Here is a 26,698-nt window from a genome sequence, read left to right on the forward strand (position 1 = left end):
GAAAAATTTGCAAATTTGCCTTAGGTTTTATAGCTTTTCTTGCAATCTGAGCCTTACTTAGCTGATAATTGTTTGAGCTGTTTTGCAAAAAATGAGGTTTGGAACGCACCATGAATCCAATGTCTTAATTTTATATTTTTATCCTGCACTGCAGGAAAGCGGACTTGAAGCGCTATGCAGCGGTGTATAGCCTTCAGCATACACCCGACCCGTTTTCTTGATGATTTTTTAAACTACTGTTCTTTGGTCTCAAGTATAATATATCATACTATCTACAGTAGAAAACCACAAGGACTTAAACTATGAGGACCAAAAGAAAAAAGGCCAAACAAATGCCAATCGGAAAACTAAAAAAGACCAAGCGTCCAAACAAAAATAATCCGGCCAAACACTTTTTAAAAACCCCAAATTTCTGAGATTTGGCCTTAAAAAGACCAATCTGGCAACCCTGTCTCGAGATCGTGATTTTTGTTTTGCATGCAATTTCAAATCTGCATGCCTTGGTTCCATTTGCGCCACGCTGTTGTAAAAGAGCGGCAAATAGGCAAATTGTATTATCAACGCATGCTGAGCTCGTCTCAGCATGCAGAGTTGCCAGGGTCAGCAAAGTTTCCAAATTTTGAAAACGAACTGTTGTTTCGAATATTGAAATTAAGAGAGCGAGGTGGTTCTGCTATTAACATTTTCAATTTCTACGCATAAATTCGTTGCTTCTGAAAGATTTCTGATTTCATCAGAACTGTAAAGCATGCAGTGCATGCCTTGCAATTGCATGCATGGAGAATACGCCACTGAATTCTAGTAACTCTAGTTATTAGAATTCGCTATCCTGCCTGTAGGCTAATCACTGGCAGAGCTAAAGGAACTATAGGCCAGTGAACCAAGTGAACTACTTTCCAACTTGGAAATGGAAATGATAGAGTTGATAGACTTTCAAGAAAGTGCAATTTGGAAAACAAAATTTGTAGATTTGAATTATCGCCTACAAAAAACTGAAGCAAAAGCAGAAATAGATGTACCGGCAGCAAAGTTTTTGCAATTGAACACCGTGCGGAAAATATAATCCTTACAGAATGGAATTCCTTACCAAACTCGTTTGAAAACATGAAACGTTTTGCCATAGCTTTGTTAATGATGTTTGGTTCTACAATCCACATACTCATGCGAGTCCTGTTTTCACACATAAAATTCATAAAATCGAGTACTAGGAATCGTCTCATCTCGGATGTAAGTGCTGCATGTGTTAAGTTGAAGACTACGCATTTATCAGCCCAGGATTACAAGACTTTACAGAGAAGAAGCAGCAACTTGTTTCTCATTCATATCATTAAATCTGTGACCCACTTTTTTCGGATTAAGGTTTCATCTATGACCCATTCACTTAAAAAGGTTTGCCATACCTGGTTTAGCCTAGAGCTATTAAAAGTTTGATTTCTTGCATTAATTTTGTCACATGAAGATATTAAACAATATAAGAAAAGCCTGTGGGCCAATTGAAACCCTTTGTGGCCAGATTTTCCCTACAGGCTGGACTTTGATGACTGCTGGAATAGCATATTAATTTTTCTACAGGTAGAAGGTAGGCTAGTTATAAAACATGTATTTCTAGTTGTTTTTCTACAAACATTTTTCTAAATTATTTGTAAAAACTGTAAGCCATTGGTTTAGCTACCACCTTAATAAAGATTAGCCTATCTACATCTGCAAAGGTTTATTGTTGAAAAAAAAAAATGAATAAAAAAGCAACTATGACAGGAATTGTGTAGTGTAGTGTATATGATAAATATCGTTAATTAATTATTTTTAATATGTTGTTTTCATATGATCTGATATTTGTTGTATAATTGATGACACAAGTTTGATTTCATCATAAAATAAGCTTCAGCATGGGTGAAAGCCAAAATAGTAGTACAGTTCTATTATCATCTCTTTCTTCTGATGACATTAGTAAAACAGAACCATTGCAATTGAATAATGAAAAAAACAGATTTCCATTATGGAGAAAAGTTGCAAAGAGGGTTAATTTTACAAGGATATCTTCATTACCAAGTCCAGCTCAACCCAAAAAACGTAGAATTGGCGTTGCTGGACCTTCAATAGAAACTGTATCAGAAACATTATTCAAATCATCACAAGACAATTTGAACGAAGAAGTTTTACAAAGTGAAAAGCGAAATGTTTTTTTAACCAGCAAAGCTAAAAAGACCTTAAATCATACAAGTAAACATTCGAAGTTAACTAAACAAAATGGAAATATTGCACAGTCAGAAGTTCCAAAAGTTAATTCAAATGGCTACCACCGACCATTGGAAGTTAAAATAAATGGATTTATTGATGAAGAAAATGAACCAATTGACAGAACACAACCTGACATCAGCGATGTTGCAAAGTCAAAAACTATCTCAAGCTTATTTTCTCAACTCCAGATGTCGTTTCTGTCACATTTTTCATCTCGAAAAGAAAAACATAAATCTGAAACTATTTATTCCCTGAGCAATAAAAGCCCTTCACAAAAATTCACTCATCTTGGATTATTAACTCCAGCATTGATTGTTCATCCAGCTCTGCATGGTGTAAGTATTGACAGTTTTTGGCCACTAATACATTTGGTTTGTATGAGTGAGTGGTGGCATGGAAAAATGATATTACATATTGTTTTAGAATTTTCTTGAAAATTCTTGATGCTTATAGTCAGTTAGCTAGTTACCTTCAAGAAATTGAAATTTATTGCATTTTTATAACCATTTTCAGATTCCTGATGAGGGTTTAAGTTAAGCCGAAAACATTTGACTATTTGTAAATATGTAAAATATATTGTTATATCATAATGCTTAACCCTGTTGTATTGTTGTGTCTTGCCTGTCTTTGGTACAAGAAAGCAAACTTTCTCCCAAAACTATATCATATGTTTTAGAATTTATACACACTTTTTTTAGTAAATGTTCCCAATAAAAGTAATATATAATATTATATTTTCTGCTATTTGTACATTGAAATGAATGTGGAGATATGCCGAAATTAACTTGATTGATTGGTTTTAGAATATGAACTATATTCATAGAATAATAACTATATTGCGTATAAATGGTTTATTTTCATCCAAAGACAATATTTGGCTTGTAAAAAAATTGGGTTGAAAAGGTAAATTATTTTTTCTGTTAAGTAATAGCATTGCTATGCTCACTAGAATGTGGTATGTGGCACAGTCTACTTTAACAGAAATATATTTAAATTTCTTTTAATGGAGGTGATATCAGATACTGTGGTACCTAGTATCATGCATTGGATGATGCTGTACAACGTAATCTCAAGAATGGCATAATGAAAAATAATGATTTCCTGAACCATGGGGTTTTGTGTAGTTGAATCTCTTATTCTTTTAAGGAATTATTCTATATGAATATTGTATATGAATATAATTATTGAATATTGTAAAATTGCAGTGGAGTTAATTTTGATGTTTGTTTTTTTACCTAGAAAGATGCGATGACCACAAAACTGTCACAAAAACTTGGAAGCAATTTGCAGTTAAAGTTAGCTGCTGCTCATATCAAAGATGCAATTAATGGCAGAGGAAAGTTTGGAGAAGCAAAGGCAATTTTTAAGCCACCACACATACAAAAGTATGTAGAATGAACTTGATGTGTTATCAATAGTAAACACTTCGGCAGCTAAACTTCTTGTTGTTATCCAGGTGTTTCAACGTAATATCAAGTTCCTGGTGGGGTTACCTACTGTATCTTATAATTGCTGTTCATTGTTTGATGATGATATGGGAACAGCCAGAGAAACCTGTGGCTATTGGGCAGGAATGGTATGTGTTTCATAAGTTCACTATTTTATAGTTATATCATTCATAGTTGCACCTTGTTTATCTCAACTTCAAAACAAACAGAATTGTCTCTATCTTAACTAAAACTGACAAAAATGCATTTCTTTCAGTTGTAATCTGAAAATCTTAATGTCCACCACTCAAACAAAAGTCTTGTCATGTTTAGTCCACATCTAGCAGATATTTCCTGCTTAATTAGATTACGAGATTACAGTAGAAGTGTTTTGTGAAAAATTTCAGTCTTTCAGATGTAATTTGTAAAAAATCAATTGAGTTGTAAAAGATTGATGGCACAAAAAAAGCGCTATAAAAGTCATGGTAAATAAGGTTATATATATTATTATACAAGTAATTGTTTTTGAACAGTTCAGGAGATTTTTTAAAATATTATGTGAAATATCTTGAGATAACAGTTCTTCTTTTCCTTCATCATATTTGTCTTTATCAATACTCGCAAACTATTTTGAGTGTGCTTGGGTGCTCGAATTGGGCATAAAATTTTTAAGTACTAGTGAGCTGCTTATGAATCATCAAATAATTGGCCGTTTTAAACTGTAAATCCAATGTTTATTGCCTACATTGAAAGTTGATATTAATGAGATGTGACTGCATAATTACCTTTACTACCATATTGAAATCTTTTTATTGATAAATAGATAATAATGGTTTTCTTCGCTTACAAATAGGTTTTTGTACATACCACCGTAGGTAATTTTTAAATTATTGTTCACTTACTCACTATAAATTAAACAGTTTAATTGTTTCAAGACATTTTTATCTAATTTTTAACAAAATAAATCAATCAGCCAACCAAAAACACTTTCAGATACTGCACGACATAGGGAATGCTGGAAAAAATTACATACTGAGCATCTGAGCAAAATTACATATTTAGTTCATCAGGGTCTGCTACTATTCGGCGAGTCCAATTCGGCTAGTCTGATTCGGCGAGTGCCCTGTTTGGCAAGAGCCCTTTTCAGCGAGTTCCCTATTCGGCGATTTTTCGAATTATTTTTAAAAATTATCTGGTACCGTAGCCTAATTATTATTGCCGCTTTTACATCGTTTTAACGTCGCTAAACGTTGAAATAACCCCCTAACCCTTAACCCCCTAATCCTTAACCTCCTAACCCTTAACCTCCTAACCCTTAACCTCCTAACCCTTAACCCCCTAACCCTTAACCCCCTAACTCTTAATCCCCTAACCCTTAACCCCCTAACCCTTTACCCCCTAACCCTTAACCCCTTAACTCCAACCCTAACCTCTAACCCCAACCCCTAAAACGATAATGATAATTAGGCTACGGTACCCAATAATTTAAAAAAAAAATTCAAAAAATCGCTGAATAGGGAACTTGCCGAAAAGGGCTTTCGCCGAATGGGGCACTCGCCAAATCGGACTAGCTGAATTGGACTCGCCGAATCGGACTCGTCTAAACGGGCCATTCCGAGTTCATCAAATGCCGCATCGGCTATGGTACTGTAGTAGTAGTAATTATTTCAAGAGTCATTTTTCAACACCATGTTCCAGGCCTCGAAATTCACGGCGGACACCGCGGACATGTCCGCCGTCACAGCATGTGATGTCCGCGGGAAGTACCATCTAGATCGGTCATATTTGTCCACCGAGAAATAACAAAGGAACTAGCGATACAAATCGACATTGCATAGCACGAACAATTATTGTAGGGATTGCGAGAATATAATTTCCCGAGCATTCTAGCGCGCATCTAGAAAATGTAAATACTGTATCTCTTAAATTCTATTCAAGCTGAAAAACTTTCGATTTTTACGTTGCTTTAACGATTGATGACATTAAATCAGCGTAACAAAGGTGAATTCTTTGCTAAGAATCGATGGGAGCACGCGCAACTTAGTTCAAGTCTTACGTCACAATGTCTGGCTTTGATCCCCGAGTAATATTGATAAGGCAAGGTTGGTTACAAAATTAAATTATACGAGTAGGCTATTACAGCAAGATGAAGCAAAATTTTTTAAGTTTTGGTATTACAGTAAGAAAGAAAAGGCCCATGGAAAATTTACTTTCGCTCACATAACACGTAAAAATATATATACCTAAAGAAAAATGCCCACTGAAACTTTGCACAGCAGAAAATAGTAGCGGTAGTGTAGAAGTTTTCCGACTAGTGCTCAGAGCATTGTGACGCAAAAATCCACACGACCTCGTTCGGTGGAAGTCAATCAGTTATGCGGCGTATTGCAGCTACATGGCGCTTAGACTCTCCAAGCGCACCTCGTTGGTCTGATGAAAGCCTTCGCTGAAATTTTAAAAAGCTTTACAAACTGTAGCCATAGCTCTTAAATGGCGAAGAGTTATCAAGATAAAGTGATTAAGCATGACGATCGACGCTAAATCTGGTGTGTCCGCCAGGGGCGCCGGAAGCGGGGGGGCAGGGGGGGTGGATGCCCCCCTGCCCTTAATTTTTCTGCAGATGGAGAGGCAGGGGGGGGCAATGGTGCCCTTTTAAAGTCATGTAAGCTACTGCACATTTTGCAATATAACAATCTCTGCCATTCGCTTTTAGCCTAATTATAATCTTTCATTTTTGCCTTAAAATAATATTTACGGCACAAAATTTTGCAACACAGTACAGGTCTTAAAACTCGTTTTTTTTCGGCAGCCATCGTTGCCTACCTGGAGCTCCTTCTCGGCGGCCAAATCTGCGTGCTTGGAGGCCAAAATACAAAATAAAAATAACGATAGCACAAGTAAATAGAATTAAACTTGCAACAATGCTAAAATGATCACTTGGCGTTGTTAAAGTCTGGGCCTAGGCGACGACGTCGCCACTCTCCTAGAATTCCTTTTAGCAACGAAAAACAACGTTCGACATGTGTTGACGATGACGGCAAGGTAATAAGTATTTCAATGATGCGAAGGACATTACTAAAAGAAGCATAATTTTTGCAAAATATAATCAAAAAATGTTTTCCCCTCCGATGTCAACTAACCTAGTTCTCCTTTTTAACAACGATTCAATGTCCGACAACATCGAATCGACATAAAAACGACAATATTGCCAGCCGATGTAAATTAGCACTTCGGATTAACACTATGTTAAAATAAACGTCGGGAATTACAAACAAGACTTACAGCGCTGATGATCGCAGATGGATATATTCCATCAATAACAAATATTCCCGCACAATGCAACAGTGGCGATTATGACGCGCTGACCTAATTCTGCGTCACTCTTTGATACTACATATTTTCGACAGTTAATCCACGATCATTCTATTGCGAAATTAAATAATTGGCTAGAAGAGACCGGCGGCCAAACTTGGCCGATTGAGGAGGTAGCACCGGCGGTCATTCAAGCACTACTTAGCGCTCATGGCCGCCGGCTGCATTAAGGCTTGACAGTAGGTTACATCATTATAACATAGCATGATGCCCTTCTTTGTATACTGGACACTTGTAGGCTATCATTACTCAATACATAGTGAGCTGATAGATTAGCATTGTCGCTGTATCTTATCTTAAAACTTGAAAAAAATTGGCCTTTTAGTAAACAAAAGTGCCCTTTTTCGTAATTCTGCCCCCCAGTCAAAAATCGTTCTGGCGCCCCTGGTGTCCGCCGTGAAACTTAATTTGTCCGCCGAGATAGCTGCTCAGACCGGACACGTTTGTCCGCCGTCAACAAAAACGAATTTCGAGGCCTGTGTTCATTTGATTTTGTTTATAATTTGTAATACATTTGGTTGTACCAGGCCAGGGCATGCAAGGATTAAACAAAGTTTATACTGATTTTTTTTTTATGTTGAAGGGGCTCATGGAATGTTAACACTGCGGTCTTGGTAATTGATGCTGTTTGCCTTCTTGTGTATATTGTTGATATTATTTTACATACTCTTTTCCTTACATGGAAGAATCTTTGGTTAGCCAAAGAAACTGTTTGGATCAGGTAAAAAAATTGTTGTATTAATTTTTTTGAAACTTACATTGCGTATTTATTGAATGTTTATTTGGTCTGTTCTTTGATTGATTGGCAAATTACAAAACACTGGTATCTTCATTAACATGTTTGTGATAAAAGTTAAGTATGAGGATGAATAGAAATAGGTTGGCACTTGATGACATTTATGTTGGTGTTGCTAATCAACAAAATTGGTATTAGAGGCAGAAAGTAAATTAGTTGGTAATTTTTGGTAATATATACCTTTTCTGTTGTGAAAGATTTTTGTTCTTAAAACATCGATAAAACAACAACATGAGTTGTCGTTGTCGTTTATACTTTCATGAAAAAGATCAATAAACAACATTTTTGTGAAAAAAATTAATTTGCTAAGAGTTTATCTTCAACTAGTTTCTGCAATTATGAAGATGGTGTTATATACCAAGGAATGGCAATGGCAGTAACATTCAGCTTTTTAATTGGTTGATGATCTGCAAAAAGGAAAGTATAACCTTCATGGGAAAAGTTACACGGAAAAACATCGAAAGTTTTTCAACTTGTTTGGGGCTGCTATGTTTCTTCCCGTGAGCTTAAACAACCGCAGCTGGTTATATTTCTTTAACCTGCTTCTGTACACTGTTTGAATATTTTGGTTTTGTATTTCAGAGTGGAGTTTGTATTCACCGTCTTCTTCATTATAGATTTCATAATTCTTCTTGTAGAAAATAGTATATCCAAGGTAAGACAAGCATTGATTCTGTTACACACACATTCAGTATTTTGTCGGCTGCGTGGCCTAGAGGTGATCACCTCCGCGCGACGTTCGAAGGGGTTTGACAACGCTCCAGAGCAAGTGGCTGTGTCTTGGCGAAGACACTTAATTGCATGTTAAAATTAGGGAAGCATCTTACTCGAAGACTGATATGTCTCTTTGTTGTCTGTTGTATCGCATCTGTGATCACAGTCGGGTACCGTAGCCTAATTATCATTGCCGTTTTAGGGTTAGGGGTTAGAGGTTAGGAACTCACCGAATCAGACTCACCGAATCGGACTCACCGAATAGTAGCAGACCCTCGGACTCACCGAATAGTAGCAGACCCACTGTATATTGCCACAACCGGTGCAAAATAAAAACATGATTATTGATTATATATTATTATTATTTTGTTATATATCACAGACATACAAAACTTACTAAAATAAATGATTTTACAATGCTTTATTTTACTATTATGCTTTATACAAAATAACATACTCGTACTGATGTTGCTAAGTTTTGTATGTTTGTTGTACAGTATAACAATGTGCAATCTCTAGTCTCTACCAAAGCCCTATTTTGTTAAATCTTGTAAAATAAATGTAAACTGTAAAGTGTTTCTATTTTATTCTTTAACTTAAAATTTTTTTTTGCAGAGATTATTGTGTCCTTTTCGCTGCCTTCGTTCTTCAATGCTTCTTTGTAAATCAAAAAATGTTGCCCATATTTTTAATGTCTTGCTCAGCATCATCAGTAAACTTGGAAAGGTTTGTCTTTGTGTGTATATATTTTTTGCAAGTAGTTCAAGACGAAGTGAAATATGCTTATTGTATCAATATGTGTTTTTGTGTGAAAATCTATTTGCTGATTTTTTCTCTTTTATTTTGTTTGAAGGTGCCGACTGCAATAAAGTTCTTCAATCTAGTAACTACCATTCATTATTAATGTTGCTACATTATCTTTCCATTTTCTCATCAATTTTCGTTTATTATAATGTACAATTTCTGGGACACACCAAACGAAATAGCAAATAAAAATTTAGGTCAAGTTGTCTAGAAACTGTAAATCTGTGAACGCATGCTACAGAATTGAAACGAAAAAAAGATGATAAATTACAATGGTCACTTAGGATGGTGTGACGTAGGTTAGAAGTGCTGTTGAAGAGTCAACAGAGCAGCTGTCTGAGAAAACAAGAAGATTTCAATGTTATGTAACAGCTGAATAGAAATTGCACCAGTTGAGACAGGTGGACGAACAAATGATGGGTACTAAGCAAACGCTGAAATAGAAAGTCGGAAAAATGTAATATGAAGCCAACATGGAGATAAAGTGTTGTTCATGTGGTTTGGTTAGATGATAGTTAAAATCATATTGAAAAGGTTAAAAGGTTACTCAAAAAGACGCACTCTGAATTGGATTGGAATGAAGGAAATTGGATATTACACTGACGCTGCAAAATAATAACCTTCTTGGCAACAAAGTGATCTGTTTTTTCACATTTTTAGTATTAACTTTGCATTTAATTAGCCTTTCCCAAGAAAAAAAAAAATGAAACAACTTTATAGCAATGCCAATAGAACTTAATAAATTGATTATTTCAGGTGTTTTTGATCATTGGAATTTTTATAATGACTTTTTCTTCCATTGGACTTCATTTGTTTATGGAAGATTACCACCATCTCAATCAGACTTGTACAAATGAGACGTTTAGGTAAATGAACTTACCAATTCTGCAACTGGTTTACTTGGAACTCACTATCTCTTATCTGAGTTCAATATTTACTTTCACTGATTGAGAATACCTTGGTATCAAAGCATTGTTTTTTGTTATTGAAACGTGTGTACTACTGTGTAGCCTATAGCAGGGCTTCCCAAACTTTTTTGCTCGCGACCCCTTTTAGTCTCCAAACATTTTTCGCGACCCTGTTTTTCTTACCAGCCAATTTGCTCTTTCCAGCTTAAACTAAATGCAAACAATAGAATATACCTGTAAAAATTTCTTTGGTTTGCAGAATTCTTCATAGTAACTTTCCGTACGTTTTTTAAGCTTTTAAGTTTGGTAATTGATTGGTCTTTAGGTTTGGTAGACTCTGCTATAGTTTTTTGTTGCGCAGCATCCATGACGCTGATTGGGCTTCAATACTAGCAATTTTCTTCATTTTTATATGCATTGTTTGGTCATATGTACAGATTTCGATATTTTGTGTCACGCAATAAAATTCTTTGTTATTTTTAATTTCTTCAAATTATTTTGTTTGAGATACAGCAACACTGCATTGGCATTAAGGGTAGCCACTTTAACAAGTAGAAATTCTGCCACTGCGAATGACTACAATGCAACCGCCAACCAATCAGAACATGTTATAAGAGGCTACCGTCCAATTGTGACCTTTCTAGCACTCAGCTAGAGAGTTAATGCTTGTTTTGAACTTATTTGGTAATGACAGAAGAAAAAAGAGCAATAGCAGTGGTGGGAATCGAACCCGCGTCAATTAAATAACTACTTTCTAGCCCTAACGCCTAAGCCAACCAGCTGACAGAAAATCCATCACTTGATTTGCTTTGTATCATCTTCTTTTCGCTCTTTTTCACGTCATAGAAAACGTAGCTTATGATTGGTTGGCGGTGCATTCTAGTCAATTGCAGTGGCAGAATTTTTCCTTGTTAAAGTGGCTACCGGCATTAAGAATGACATTAAATTTGTTTTCTGTTTTTTTTTTTTTTCAGTTGGGATTGCCCTAACATCTACAGCGGGTAAGTAAAGTGGTGATTTTATGAGAACGCAATTATAACCTAATAATAATTGTGTTTTATATAGTGCTGCATCTATCTCATACATTCTTTGCTCTCAGCCATAGACGTCTTAGCGCTTTACAAAGCAGACAGTGTCCATAGTGAAGCACTACATTTGTCGTCTTTTTGGGTTGCATTTGTTTTGTATGTTATTGCCGATGACTGTAGGTTTAGGGAAGTTGCAGCAAATCAAACGCACAATTATTACAACTTACTAGAAACTGTCGTTAACGCAAGACAATTTCTATTAACTTTACTGTGACGTGAAGAGCTAATGTTGTTATTACCATACCCCCTTGCAGGTTAATTGCTCGCAATGAGGCCAGTTATAACATTGTTAATTGTTTGCCATGAGGCCAGTTATAACATTGCGCTATTTTGAAAGCGAATTTACTTTGGATTGTTTGTTTTGCAGAGCATTTGATCAAGCTGCTTCTGCTGCATTGCATATGTTTGTTTTGATGTCCACAGAAAATTACCCGGTATGTTTCTATTTTCTTTTTACGCTTGATGTCGGTAACATGGCATTGTTAGTGTTGCCAAGCCATTTTTTAGATTTTGTTTATGATTAGGTGGTCTCCGAAAGTGCTTTTTATTCATTTGGGTTGAAACTGTTTTGTAAAAGAAATTATTTTCTTTGCAAGAGGAGCCGGTTCCTCCATACATTTAAAAACTTGAATATCAATAACAAGGTAGAATACATAGATGTACGTTACAAAACAAGTTTATTAAGTAACACGAACAGATACCGGTAGATATATGTTGACAATTAAGAAATGTGGTTTAAGTAGTAGTAGTAAGTTTAAGGAAGCATACCGGTATTTTCCATTTACGTTATTGAAATTATACATCGGGATTTTTTCGGTTAAGTCAAAGAGTACGTATGTAATTTAAAGAAATAGTTTTGATTAAATCACAATTAAATAAGTCACACTCCCAGCTGGCAAAATCCGTTATTTTTACATTGATTCAATGTCTGCAGACGTTGAATCAATGTAAAAATAACGGATTTTGCTAGCTGGTTTGTTATTGGTACAGATAAACATAACAAGTTAAACGTTTTTTTAAAGGAATTTATTATACCTGCGTTTAATACGAACTGGTCAAGGTTCTTTTACTTTGGAATATACCTATATGCGGGAGTCTTTTTTCTGACAGCCATCTTACTGGCTATTATCGTTGAAAGCTATTGGGATTATAGCAAAAGACACGTCAAGCAAGAAAGAAAGTATGAGTTGTATTTTGATATTTAGCAAAGAAACAGTTAAATAACTTATTTTAATTTAAAAAAAAGAATCCGCTTTTGTTGATTAGAAGCAAATGCTATTTTCTTAGTTTTAACATTAATGCAATCAATTACCTCGAATGATGATTCGACAGTAATGTATTCATGTCATCATACGTTATTGAATGATAATTACTTTCAATGGTTTATTTACCTTTGGCGTGACCAAACCATCCATTTTGTTTCAATTGAACGTCTTCGCTCGATTGATATTCAGCTATTTTTTATACGAACTTACACGAGCAATGAAACAAGCTGACCTGATACCCTATAAGAAATACTTACTTTTGACTAGGTGTTCAGTTTGCCACCGTGATTCAGCCAAAATAAATTGCCATTATCGTTCTCTTAAACCTGTACCATGTGACATTCCTCTCAGCCATCGATTCAAATAGCAGTTAAAAATGAAGGCATTGGGTTATCAAAGTGATGGCTACACGTCTAGCCAAAGCAAGCATTCTTGCATCGTTTAACGGCCTTGAACGTTGCAGCGATTAAAAATGGATTTTTTGTGGGTATCAACCATCTGGCCGGAATAGGTTTGCACATTGGTGGGGCTTTGGAGGCCGAAGCAGCCGTTTGCCAGTTTCTTCTTTTCACACTAGCTTGCTGATGTGCATGTGCCCAAGCAGCAAAATTGGTTCTTTTTACATTGATTCAACGTTCGCAGACGTTAAAACTCGTCCTTTTTACATTGATTCACTGGTCGCAGACGCTAAATCAATGTAAAAAGGACCAGTTTTAGTCTTTCAGTTGCCACTTCGTTTCAGGCAACAAAGAGAGGAACTTGCTAAAGCTTGGAATCTCATGGATCCACTGGGAAAAGGACAATTGTATGTGGATGATGATCAACTGATGAAGCTCTTTCACATTCTCAAACCGAAGGTCGGTTACTGTCACTGCGCTCTCCGTATTGCGTGATATGTTTCTGTATCATTTTAATGACAAGCGATTTACAATCGATATCTGGGGTTAGTTTTAATATTTCCGCACTCAAACTACTAATTTCTTCGTTTTTGCTGTGTAATTTTGTTTTTGTCCGCTGTAGCCAGGCGAAAAGACTCGTTTTGTTCTTTTTTTTCTTTTCATGTCAAAAGCTGACCATAGCCAATTTTTACAACTTGCAAACTTTAAGAGAAGCGTAGTGGTGTAGTAGTTTCAAATATGCGTTGATCAAATATTGTCTCAACAACTGTTGCGGTGGTCTGCGTTCTTTTCCGTTTGTTTTTTTTACAGCAATTTATTTGACGTCATTGTTCGGAAGTTGTCATTTGTTCCAGAATTCCGACGCCGAAAACTTGGAGCTTATCAACTACGTCAGCATGTATGGAGACGGGGTCATAGATTCTTACGACTGGACAACGAAATTGATCGAAACTCTAAGCTTTGAGTTTGAAGAAGACCCGAGCCAGTCAGAAAGTCAAACCAGCCGCCTTTGCGACAGTTGTTTTTTTTCTTCCATGCAAAAGATTTGTCAGTATATTGTCCATGTGAGTATGGAGCGACCTGTAGGATTTGTGCACATTTCTTTTACTCGTGTTTTGAAATTATCAGTTTTAGTTCTTTTGTCTGTATTTTCATTGGTAGGCTTTGAAGTAGCATTGCTTTAAGTTTTTGTGCATCCTAAGTAGGTAGTTTATGTTTTAATGTTTTTAGTTATTTCTTCATCTAGTAATGTTAATTGTATGTATTGCTATTTATGTAGCGAGCTTCTGGTTGAGTGTGTATTGTGCTGTAGAAGCGCGCTTGTACTTAAATTATGTTGTTAAACAAAGACCTTAGTTATAGTTGTTTTTTGCGGTTATAAATTCCACTCAATTCCGTCAGTTTGACACAGAATAACGTTGAAGGAATGTCAACGGACAAAACCGCATTCACAGGTGGTAGAAAACTGACAAAACTATTTGAGTTTTGTCCAAACTTGCTCGAGTGACATTTTCAAAGCTCTGTCTTGTTGGACTGCTCTTGAAGCCATGTCGGTTTTACACTCTTTTTTTTGTTCGTTAAATTAAATAAAACACGAAGGTCATTATCCAATATTGACTCTTCCTATGACCGAGCCTCTCTCATATTTACAAAGCTGACGGCTTTTGCTTTCTTTCATGTATTGGCTTAGTTGTTTTTTGTCTTTCAGTATGACTAACCAACCACCAACCATCAGTTTTGTAATAATACTTACCAGTAAGCGTGTTTTTATGTACGTTTGCCTTTCTGTTTAATGTTTTTCTTGATCGGTTGTTTGCTGATTTGTTTGAAGTTTGCTTTGAAAATTACTAAACCTTTTCATTGACTTTACATTTAGTTATGTTTATGTGATGTTAAGTGATACTGCTTGTACATCTTCATGTACCATTACTATTAAAATGCTTGTGAAATATGGTGTTGTTGCATGACTGGCAGATTTGATGTGCTCTGCATGCTAAAGTAACCTGAGTTTCTTACCTTATTTTCAGACCAAAGCAGCTTCGGTAGCAGTTTTGTTGCTCATTTTTATTCACAGGTTTGTTTTACTTTTGCATGTTAGCTTGTGTCTTTTTAAGTTATCTCAAGATGTACCTGAGCTTTGGTGAATAGCGCATGCTTAATTGCTTAATGTTGGACGGTAGTTGTTAAATTATACCATGGATAGCTGAGAAAGTGTTCAAGAATCCAAAACGCAGTATACTGATTCTTAGGGTGCGATAAAAAATAAAAAGATTTGAATTTCAAAAGAGAGTAGTTCTAGAATGGTGTCGTAGACCTAAAAACATGTCCTATCATCTTTTTAGGCAGTTTCCCCCAACACTGCCCGTGCAATCTGGGGGAGTTTAAATCAAAAGGGGGCAAGTTCATATATCTGATATAACTTGTGAATCGTAGGTGATAGAAACCACGCACATTTTTTTTACTCAAAGACGTTTTAAAAGTTTGATTAATCAGTATAAAAAAGCGTTATCACTTTCGATTGTGTTGTAAAAGAAATAGTTTCTGTGACGATCATTTAATTTCTTTTTCAAAAGTGTTGTTGATATTATTTTGAGACGCATTTTTAAGATATTCACCAAGTCTGCTGTTCTATTGTACTACTACTTAGCGAATAATAGTTATTGTTTTTTGTTTTCAGTACCGTAGTGTACTGCATGTATTGTACACTTCAATAATAAAACACCTTCATTTTTTTTTTATCCTGATCAACTTTGACGACGAATTGTTGCATTCATTGCACGATTGGATGGAATTGTTGATTTAGAATGCTGTGAATTTGAAGGCCTTCTTCTGAGGGTGGTCTGCATAATACTGTTAACATATTGGGTATCACCTGTTTGTGTGATATGACCACTGGCGTGGATTTATGGTACCATTTACCGACGATCGAAAGGTCACCGGTTCGAAGCCCACCGAGAGAGCATGTAACAGTGCTTACTACTGTAGTAGTCACTTTCTAGGCAAAAAATGTCGTGCTTGAATGTGAACACAAAGAATGGCTTTCATGACTTTTTGTTCTATCAATTAATTTTTTATCAGAAGTTCTAGAGACAATGTACAAACTCAAACGAATTTCTAGCATCAAATGATATATGAATACGAATCTTTTTGTATAAAACATTGAACTTTTTTGACAATACGGTTTTTGCAGCATTTTCTTCTGCCTTATGTGGGTTAACATAACCGATGAAACGCAAGTGGCCATCCAGTCAGCAAAGACATCAATTGTCGCCGTGTTCGTTCTGGAAGTCATTGTTCGAGTTATTGCTAACGGCAGAGAAATGCTCAACATATTTGATATTCTGGACATGTCCATGGTCTTGCTTGCTGCTGTTGCAGATATCGTTTGGTTCGTTTTCTTATTGTTTTAAGTTTCTTTATTTTGTATTTTCAATTTAATGCTTTTTTTTACTTAAGCGTTAGGATTGAAGTATATGTAGTGTAAGTATTGCAATTAGAAAATGTGTAGAAATTTTGTTTGAAATTGTACAGGGATCATTATAGAAAATCATATCAAAGTTGAACGCATAAACTCCAGCCAGATTCGATTTGGCAACTGTAGTTTACTGTTTCCAACTGTCTCATGTCCACAAGCCACACGCTTACGCTTAGCGAAGCACAAGCATTTCCTACTCACGCTTATGCTAACAGCCAATTTTAAATCATACTTTTCAACAATTAAACGATTTGGAAAATGGTCAATATTTAGCTTAATCTAGTAATATTACATCTAAAGAGAGATAAAATTTCGGCAAGTTAAACTCATATGCTTTTCAGGTACGTGCTCTGGTACATAAACCCTCGGCCTGAAGCGATTTATCTCGGAGCCTGTGTTGTAGTTTCCAACTTAGCAATCCTCTTGCGTGCTGTGTTCAACTCCCAACATGCTAGATCTGCTGTCTTTGTGTTGCAAAACATCTACCCGGTCATGTTCGATCTTGTTCTTCTTGTGATGACAATCATTTTTAATTTTGCGGTCATTGGAATGGAAATATTCCAAGACAAGTAAGTAGAAAGATCAAAATTAGTTACGTTATGGTCATAAATAATACGCTGTAGCTTAATTAATTTATCGTGTTGCTTCATAGGGTGCAAATGAAAATGAATTTTAAGTTGAAAGTTCGTATTACTGCTTACAAAAAAAGAAGTTTTTACTTTTATTTATATAACTAAATTGTGGGCTGAATTAAAATACGTAACGAACATGATTGATGTGTAAAATACCTTATATGCTATGAACTGTATATTGTTACAAAATGTATAATACCTTCTGCTTTGTCCATCATAACTTTTATATAATTCTTTCTATAAAATACATCAATCTACATCAATCTGCAAACTCATATTGAAAATCACAGAACTTTGGAACATAGTAACAGCCAGGGATACGAAGGAAGTTATGTCGAGTATGGCTGCGGGGTCGGCTTTCAAACATTTGGTTGTTCCTTGCTGATAGTGTTCCAGATTGTCACCACGAACGATTGGCACGAAATCATGTTAGGTGCCATGTTAGATGCAGGTATAATGTTGCCGCTGGTCTTCAAGTATCATATGACGTCATTCTAAAGCTTTTTTCACTTTATGGAGCACGCTAACACTAAATGTAACACGTTTTCTTAATCCACACAACGCAATATTGCAATTCTTGCACCCCATTTGTTACGACACGTAGTATTTCCACAAATCCTTGTGGCTTGATTCTTGGAAATGGAATATAGTTGACAGTTTTTAACTTTTTATTTCATCTGATTCTTTGCGAATAGAAAGATCTAGTTCACACAGACAAGACGAAAATGGTAAAATTGTTGGTGATTTTTGTTCGTTTAGACCAGCGGTTCTTAACCTTTTGCCTTGTCGGCACCACCTTGACATTAGATTACCAACCAGTTCTCGCACCCCCACGTAGGATTGGCTGAAAAGTAATAGTCGCCTACAGTTCGAAATTTTTGTTGAAACCTGGTAAAAACAACTTTGCTTCTTACGTCATATTATAACAACCCTTGATAATTCAGCATCCCTGCACTGCCTAGGCACAGGTCTCGCACCCCTGGTTAAGAACCCTTGGTTTAGACTATCTTTTACTTTAAAATGTCGTCATAAACGTAGCGATTGTGTGTTCAAACGTTGTTGCTGCCCCACTTTTCAAGCAGCATGCGAATACAAAAGTTTAGATTGATAAAGTTCGGCATTATTACTAGCTATGTTCCTCTTATTAATATCATTCAGTTTCATTGGTTTATCAGTTTTACGATTATGCCCTTTTTTAGTTTGAGTATTTCAAAACACTGATAACCTAGATACAGTAGATCTGTTTTTTAGCTTTTGTTCTAATCATTTGCGTGCCAGTTGCTAGTGTGTTGTCCCGGATACAACAATGTCGAAAAATAAGATTGAAAGAGAAGTTTGTTTCATAATTTAAGGTATTCGAAACTCTAAGGGCAGTGTCCCACATCTTTATAATGAGCTGAAAATTTGGGTGTCGAGTTTACCCAAAACGCAGCCCCAACAGACACCACGCTTTTCGAAAGTAAAAAATAGAGAACACCCGATATAGTATGCTCCTAACCAAAGAGCGTATGTTGACTTACACGACATAATTTTATTACGCAGCACCCTTAGTTTTATTATAGGTAAGCCGTAATAAACGTGTATTGATTTTTAAAATTTAGAGCGAACCGGAAAACAAAGCTGCTGTTAGGATGAACTTTTACTTTAACCAGGTTGGCCGTCTGCCTTTTATTTCGTTGCTTGCTACCTCATTGTGGATATGATTGTTATGAATCTTTTCGTCGCCATATCGATTGAAGCCTACAAGAAGCTGGCAATTGACAAGACCAATTTTCTCAACAATACTGGAGATAATCCGGACAATTCAGACGACGAAAGTGACAATACGAAGGCATCTGACAAAGTGAATCATTGTTTTTTACAATAGCCAAAACAACAAATCAGTCGCTTTTTTACATCAATGATCAATGCTTTTTTACATCAATGTAAAAATCAACTGATTTCCTTCCTGGAAATTAATTTTTACACGAAACTAACGAATGCGACTTGGTTATCGAAACTTCGACAAGAATATATTCAAAAATGTGTTTTCATCTGGTTGTTTTCAACATTTTTTTTCTCTTCAAATAGAGAAATACTTATCAATTTATTATTTTTTAACGGTTTTATAACTTAAAAACAACTGGATCAGGATCTAGAATTATATTTTTACCAACAATACCTTAATAATAACGTACTTTGAAAACAAATATACATTATCTGTTTCGACAAAGCTTGATCATTCCACCCCCTGTGAAGCTTGCCATCAGGGTTTACAATAATATTAACTTTGTATGAAGCTACGGTCAACAGTCAACACATTTTCATTGCGGCTGAATAGAGGCATAATGTTCCGTGCGTATATTTTCTTGATGCTGTGTGCTAAGTGGCAAAAACATTGGATGTTGTTTTGTAAGGGTTATTTTATCTGGGACCTACTGCATAGGAGTGCTAGTTTTAAGACTTGCTTTTAAGGTTGACAAAATTTGTCTCCTGCAAGTTTAGAAAAACTCGGTCTAAATTTCAACTCGTGTAATAACGTTTCGTCATCTATATTTCATTTTTTCAATGTAGGTAGATGCGTCGTTTTCCACACAAGCGAAAAACACCATCAACGGAATATTCGCCACTCCACGCAAGTCCAGAGCCAGCATAAGTTCAAATACACTGACAGGGTATTCCACAAGCCCGTACGCCGTCCGCCGTGGTACACTCGGTTCGTTAGGTTACAGAACACCCACTCCAACCCCAAGAAGCGAAGGTTCAAGAAGACCAAGCAACGCTTCCAGTCTATCTCGGCCGATTGTCAAGTATGCAGTTGACATCTAATAAGATTGTTTGTGAAAGTTTCTTAACGTATTCTTGACGGTTATCCTGAATTATTCCTGAACAATCATATGACAAAGTACAATGTTTTTGTTCGAAGTCACCAAGGATACGTTGGTGATCTAACAATTTCTTTTGAAATTAGTCATGATCGTCAATATTACCATGGGACCTTCCCAATGCTTTTTAAGGGATTATTGATAACTGATGTGGCTGCATATTGTCGATTATGATGAGTTGATGACCAAAGAAAAAATAGTTTTCCGCCTTTGCCAATACACAACTTTATAGCAACAAACTGATCGCTGAATGGTTACTAGTCACGTGATATCGCTCTTTGAGTAGTTAATCATGTCTCACTGACAAAACGTTGAAATAGATGAAGATTGTTTTACACTCAAGATGTTGCAATAGTTTCGCAGGGACGACCCAGGGACCTTACATTACGGGATGCAAACCTCCGTTTTTCCGGGCATATTAAGGGGGCAATTCTCAACTAGATAATTTTTCACGCTTTACCACAAGCTTGCTTTCAACAAAACTTAAATTGCTTTAAAAGTAACTTCATTATTCTTACTGTATATAAGCTATAAAACGTATAATGTTTTGTAAAGCAGAAAAAAAGTAACTCTTTTAGTGTGGCGAATGAGCGGAAGTATTTTCGCTTCCCCTTGATCTGAAACCTCTACAGATGACCAAAGGATGTTAATGTAAAAATAACAACATCATTATTCTGTTTATTTGTCAAACTTTTTCCTGACAGAGTTCAAGACGTGGATGCCTCTCCACCTGATGGCCAAGAGGAAAAACCTCGTATTGAGGAGGAAACCAGGCTTCAGAGGAACATGGACCGCAGGCAGCTGGCGCTCAAGGAAAGGCAAAATCAGCGGAAAAAGGAACGACGGCGAACGAAACAGGAAGAAGAAGCGAAAGTTGCCAACGAACTGAAAGCAGAGCATCCGCTTCAAATTGATGGTTTGTTGATAAAGAATATGTTGTTGATCTGAGACTGACGTTTTTTGACATTTAATTTACGTTTGTTGAAACTTCGATTTGTTGCACCACAAACATATAAAACCAAGAAATATCACCGGGTTTAAGATTATTTGATTTCAGCATATAACTGTACTGACAAAATATGCACCGACACCGACCTTCTAAGGATTCTACGAAAGTCTCGTCATAAAATCTAAATTGATTCTGACATGAAAAAAATTTACCTCTTTAAATACAAAATTTGATCATAGAGTACAAAAAAATTGTAAAGAAGATTTTGCATTTTCCAAAATCATAGCGAAATTGTGGCAATACATTTTCATTTGTTAGTTAGTGTCTGTGTTTTGACCAAACTAACTTTGCCACAGCACGTTCGAGCATTGAATTGGAGTCAGATTAAAACAAATTTTCCGAGAAAAAAGTTTTCTGACTAAAACCTTATCGTGAACGTTTCAGGTGTGGTCAGACTTAAGCGTGCGGTCCGAGTCATCAAATCCTTCCAAGCGAGAAATTCCCGTGAGATGGACGTGAAGGAAGGTGAGACGGTGCGAATAAGTGAGAAAACAGACGACATGCTGCATGGGCCGAAAGGTTGGTTCCCGGCCGCTCACGTCGTTCAGGATCCCGGTAAAAGTCCAGAAGAAACAAGCAGTGAGTCTGTTGGAAGATAATCGTTTCTGGAAGCGGGTGTAGGGAGAAGCGTTGAAATAGATGTAGATGAAAAGAGAAATGAAGTGTTTTTATTCTTATCCATCATAAGGTTCATGGAGAAATATTATTAAATTCACATCTTCACACATTCGAAGTTTTAACGAAAATTTTGCTGTAATCCTGAAAATGCGATTTTCTGATATTTTGCTTGGTGTAGTTTATCTTCTCCATCTGAGACTGAAAGCATAACGCTAACTAATGAGAAAAAATATAATAGGTAGCATATTTTACTGATTTCGAGGTCATGAACAACGATAGTCTCATAGAAAAAAGTTGTACTGATCTCATTCCGTTTATCAGTTGGGCGTAGTTTATCCCTCTCTGTATATTTTGCTTGAAAGAAGCCTGGTCTTAATCCGGAAACATCAGGGTCAACCGGTTGTCTGCAGTGACTCCTCTATTTCTCTCTATTGCTGGCATCTTCAATTTTTAAGTTCCTTTTTGTCAGGTCATTCTTCACGGTGTTTTCCCATGTTGTCTTTAGTGTGGTTTCTTTGAGTGTGGTTTATCATAGCGTCAACACTTAATTAATCTAATTGCTTTCAGATGGTACCCCATCACAAGACCGCATCCATCCTCATGTCGTGGTCACCAATGAGCAGGAACCGAAAAAGACATCAAGAGTACAATTTGATGTAAGTGGTCTACTAGAATAACGGGGTGCACCATAACAGCCACGGAGTGAATGGAGGGTTGCATCAACAAATTGTTTGTGCTCATGTCGATGACAAGGCTTGTAAGGAAGCACAATGTCTACAGTTGAGGTCATGAAGTGAAATTATCAACAACGTTTTACACAGGAGATAGTGCCGAAAAAGCTGGTCAACTGTTACATTAAACATAATTTTACGACTTTCCACATATGGATTGGTTTTGAAGTTAACGATAAGCGTTACTTATTTAATATTTAAAACATATTTTATAGGAAAGCGTACCTGAACAGTCCACCAAAAAGCCAAGGCAATCCTCACCACGGCACAGGACTTCGCAAACTCGAATGAAGCGGCGAGGAGCGGATTGGAGGAGAGACATCCACGGAGACATCACTGTCATGAACAAAGATGAGGTCAGTAGTCACGTGTTCGTGTTTTCACTTTCATTGGAGAATTCATAGAGTTAGTCGGTAGAAAGATGACGAAAAACAGGTAGACTATGGCGACTTCTACCGATGAGAAATCTTTCTTATTTTGATTGCGCGATGAAAATTAATTGTACTGGAATGATTTCGCTAGCCCAGTGGATAGAAGTCTCCCCCTTGGGTCGATCAACCTTAGTTTGATACCTTTTCAAGTAATACCAGATATCTTATAAAACTGGGATTGAATCGTGTTCCTGCTTTAGCATCTAATTTTGAGGTAGTGGATTTAAGATATAAAGTGCTTGGCGGTACTGAAACTGTAAAGCACTGATAGCAGTGTGTACAACTGTGGCAGGTACAGCAATGTATATAAAAGTAAACCACGATATTATCTCACAGATGCAAGATCTCAGTAGGATGATCCGTGGAGGTCTGGAGAGGCGCCATACTCCCCATCTACGCAGCGTGCCTTCGCAGCTCGCTCTCAGGTAATTTATGACCTTTCTATCGATTCTCAATTTTCGACATAATTTTTCTATCAATAGCAAAACAAACAGAGTTACATCGAAAGTCAATTGGTTTTACAAGCGTTCTTTCAAATGGCTTTCCTGGTGGTTCAATGCAATAATGTGTTCGACATCCGATTGAAACAAATTTTGTAGCTTAAGTATTGCCTGGTGATGCTTGATAACGTCTGCCGCACATTTGACCTGTGCCGTGTGTACCGTGTCAACAATGTTTCTTTGTCCAGTTATGTAAATAGAGCTCATACATTTTTTGAACCATCCCTAATTTTGTCTAATGAATGCCTTTGTTCTGATGACAAAAATAATTGTTTTGATGACAAAAGAAATTTTTTTCATCACTTCCTCTTTCAAGTGAAGTTTTTGGCATCTAGAGTTACAGAAGAGCTGCTTGAAGAGGATGAAGAGGAAGAAATTTCTGTTCCTCAACTGACGGTATCTGAAGCTAAACCTGAACCAAAAGTTCAAGAGAATAACCACACCATTGTTAGTGACACAAGTGAGTTGAGAAGGTATCTTTAATCTGATCAAACCGTTCGGATATGTTCATATGGATGAGGACTTCCAGAAGGACTTCCAATTTACTGTTAAGTAAACTAGGTTGTGTGAAATCCTGCGCCACATTTTTTGTTCCATTTTTATTTCTTTGTTGATTTGTGATTTTTGCAGATACCTTGACTTTGTCAGTACCTCAGTCGAGACCACTACGACGACTCACCAGCAAGAAATCGAAACCATCTTCGGACGGCAGCATCCCGGACTGGATGCAAAAGTTTGTGGAGGAGAAGAAAATTGGAGTGGATAAAGATGTAAAATTAGAAGACTCTTTCAATTCAACGGCAAGTTCCGAGGAAGAGTAAGTAGTTTACGAAATTATTTTTAATTTTATTGAATTACTCTGTCGAAGTGCATTGAGCATCAATCTGTTTTTGTGTTATTACATCATGTCGTTGAATCTGCTAGTTTTCTTTCATAAACTTTTGTTAAATGGCTACGCTTAATCGAAAATTATATCTTTGAGTTATCACGGTACATGTTTTATTCTTTAAAGGCCTATTAAATGAAATTTTCAAACACAAATTAAGCATTAAAATGCGTAAACTGAACATTCAAGAATACATTTCAAAAAAAATTACCGAATAAAATTTGTTTTCAATGGCACTGGCAAGGCCCAAAGTCCAATGTTTTATTTATTTTTCATTTTTTTAAAATGACCAAAAAGTGGAAAATTGCTCGAGAATACGTCACTATCGACAGCAATAACAACAGCCACGTTACCACATCTGATGTTTTAACATCAGTTCTGATGTTTTGAGCAAACTGTGTGATGCTTTGATGTTGAAATCTAATGTTTTGACATTCATACATACATACTTACATAGCCATAGCCTACAGTTAAATCGCCCGCAGTAACAACTATTGCGCGATCAGCTGATTGCCAGTCTATAGTGACGTAGCTGTACAGTTGCACGCTTCGCTGCTCACGCCCATTCCCATTTTAAAAGCTCTGACAAAAGCACGCGAGGAGTGCTGATCAGACGTCAATGGGGCAAAATTTTATTGAAAATCGTTTTATGGTAGCATGTTAAACACAAAGAACGTGGAAAATCGCCAGGTCAGGTTTTTCCTTTAGTATCCCTTTAAGGTGAATCAAAGAGAATTGATTGCCAGATTTAATCTAGCCATTCATCTTCAGTATTACTACTAACTCTGGAGTTAATCTGTGCTGTAACTATTAAATGTAATTTTTAGCTGGTCATAATGCACTGCATGATAGTTCCAGTTTTTACAGCGACCGTTGTAATATAAATCCATTTTGCAGCCGCGAGGCTAAAGCAGCAAAAGTGGTTCCTCAGAGGAAACGAAGCATAAAGCGCAAGAACCCAACACCCCCCATTTTCCGAAAGCCATCCCGACCCTCTCCATCCGTAAGAAAAAAGGTTTCTCGTTCTCTGAAATGATAATTCTGTTCTAACATTTCTTTGACATTGACATTTTTTGTTTTAAATTAGTGTAAAAATTGCTTTATACTTTTATCCCAGATAGCAAATCAACCGTTTTTTACATTGATTGAACGTCTGCAGGCGTACCATCAATGTACGTACCGTATATTAACCACTGTAAAAAAATGGTTAAATTTCTGTCTGGGATTGTGGACTTATCTATTCAGTTGCTGTCTGCACCAACTCGTGCTTTCACCTTTTACACATCCATGACTCCATGTTGTGCGAAAACTGCAGTATTATTGTCTTTGGAATGCTAATAAGCAATATGAGCGTGCAGTAGGCCTAGTCGGTATATCTATTGTTCTTCATTTTTCGTTTTTACTTTGTTAAGTGTTTTTTTTTCCATCCATTTGTTTGTGTCTTACAGCACCGGATTGTGCCGATGATAATAATTAATGCGTTGATCTATGAAATAATTGTTTCTTCCCTGACAGCAAACCAACTGTTTTTTACGTTAATTCAACGTCTGCAGATGTTGAATCAATGTAAAAAAGGGCTGATTTGCCGTCTGGCTCTTGCATCCAGTACTCACTAGTCACTATACTTACTTATCATTTGATCATGACCTGTCAACCCATTTTTTACATTGACTCAACGTATGTAGTGGTTTGTTCATATTTGTGTTTATATGTTTAAATTACCACTTTCTTCACGTTTATTTTATTGCAGATAATGGTAAGTTTAGCAACATGTATAATTTTGTATACATTGTGGGAGATGTCAAGCAGTTTGTGAAAGTTTTTGCAAAATCATTCTGAACAGCAATGAAGTAGCAGAATTTATATTTGGTTGTGCATGACTGCCTTTGAACTCCACATTACATTCCATACATTAATTTTTTTACCAATCCGTTGTCTTGACTTCAAAAGAAGCTGGAAACGCCGCCATCCTATGTTTACCCAACTTTGGGTCAGTTTGAGATCCGTTTTATTTTCCTCGCTATTTTTTTAGTTTTTGACACTTTTGTGTAGGGTTGGGCTGTACCTTTGTTCCGTAGTAAACCAACTTTTGCATCGTAGTAAGTTCAATGACAAAACGGCTTGCAGCCTATTCCAAGACAATGGAATTGTAGCTTAATAGAATAGCACTTTGCGAAGGTTAGGTTTTGTGCCTATTGAAAATCATTCAACTTTTAGTTGTAGGAATTGCAGCAAATCAAAACAAAAGCTATGAATAGTAAAATATGATTTTTTTTCAGTAAGTTACCAGAGTCACTTACAAGATGGTTTATTTTACTGTTTGTTTTTGCGCTGTGTAAGTTAATACATTCATCACTTAAGCTACAGCGAGTTAAGCAAAGTGCTTGCTATAACATATAGTCTCTTTTTATTTTACTGTGACGCTTTGTTTTGCAACTTTACGTAGAAAAGCATTGGAAATATCGGATATTTCACGCTGGCATAGAGTTTTTATGTTTTGTTGTAATAGTCATTAAAACTGATTTTAGCTATCCAGAACATT

At 36.3% G+C, this 26,698-nt stretch overlaps 1 protein-coding gene across 1 annotated transcript; it reads left to right on the plus strand.

Moving 5' to 3' along the window:
* Positions 1-1,886: 1,886 nt before the first annotated feature.
* LOC145786443 (uncharacterized) lies at positions 1,887-26,698 on the plus strand. The gene is made up of 26 exons (XM_082598098.1): positions 1,887-2,573; positions 3,478-3,623; positions 3,695-3,814; positions 7,621-7,758; positions 8,416-8,488; positions 9,163-9,273; positions 10,108-10,217; positions 11,234-11,260; positions 11,715-11,781; positions 12,370-12,527; positions 13,355-13,469; positions 13,865-14,074; positions 15,038-15,084; positions 16,201-16,398; positions 16,827-17,054; positions 17,408-17,568; positions 18,770-18,960; positions 19,671-19,906; positions 20,686-20,897; positions 21,375-21,569; positions 22,176-22,264; positions 22,555-22,695; positions 23,107-23,195; positions 23,606-23,730; positions 23,901-24,087; positions 25,054-26,698. Exons 1-26 carry the CDS (start codon positions 1,887-1,889, stop codon positions 25,190-25,192), a joined length of 4,200 nt encoding a protein of 1,399 aa, XP_082454224.1. The 3' UTR covers positions 25,193-26,698.

This window comes from Aplidium turbinatum, chromosome 17, assembly GCF_918807975.1.
Source record: "Aplidium turbinatum chromosome 17, kaAplTurb1.1, whole genome shotgun sequence".
NCBI classification, from domain to species: Eukaryota; Metazoa; Chordata; class Ascidiacea; order Aplousobranchia; family Polyclinidae; genus Aplidium; species Aplidium turbinatum.

Excerpts from the sequence above, each read along its gene's own strand:
- LOC145786443 (XM_082598098.1), top strand. The coding sequence starts at position 1,887 with ATGGGTGAAAGCCAAAATAGTAGTACAGTTCTATTATCATCTCTTTCT. Across the intron at positions 10,218-11,233 it reads TGTACAAATGAGACGTTTAG|TTGGGATTGCCCTAACATCT; the intron begins GTAAATGAACTT and ends TTTTTTTTTCAG. Across the intron at positions 23,196-23,605 it reads CCTTCGCAGCTCGCTCTCAG|AGTTACAGAAGAGCTGCTTG; the intron begins GTAATTTATGAC and ends TTTGGCATCTAG.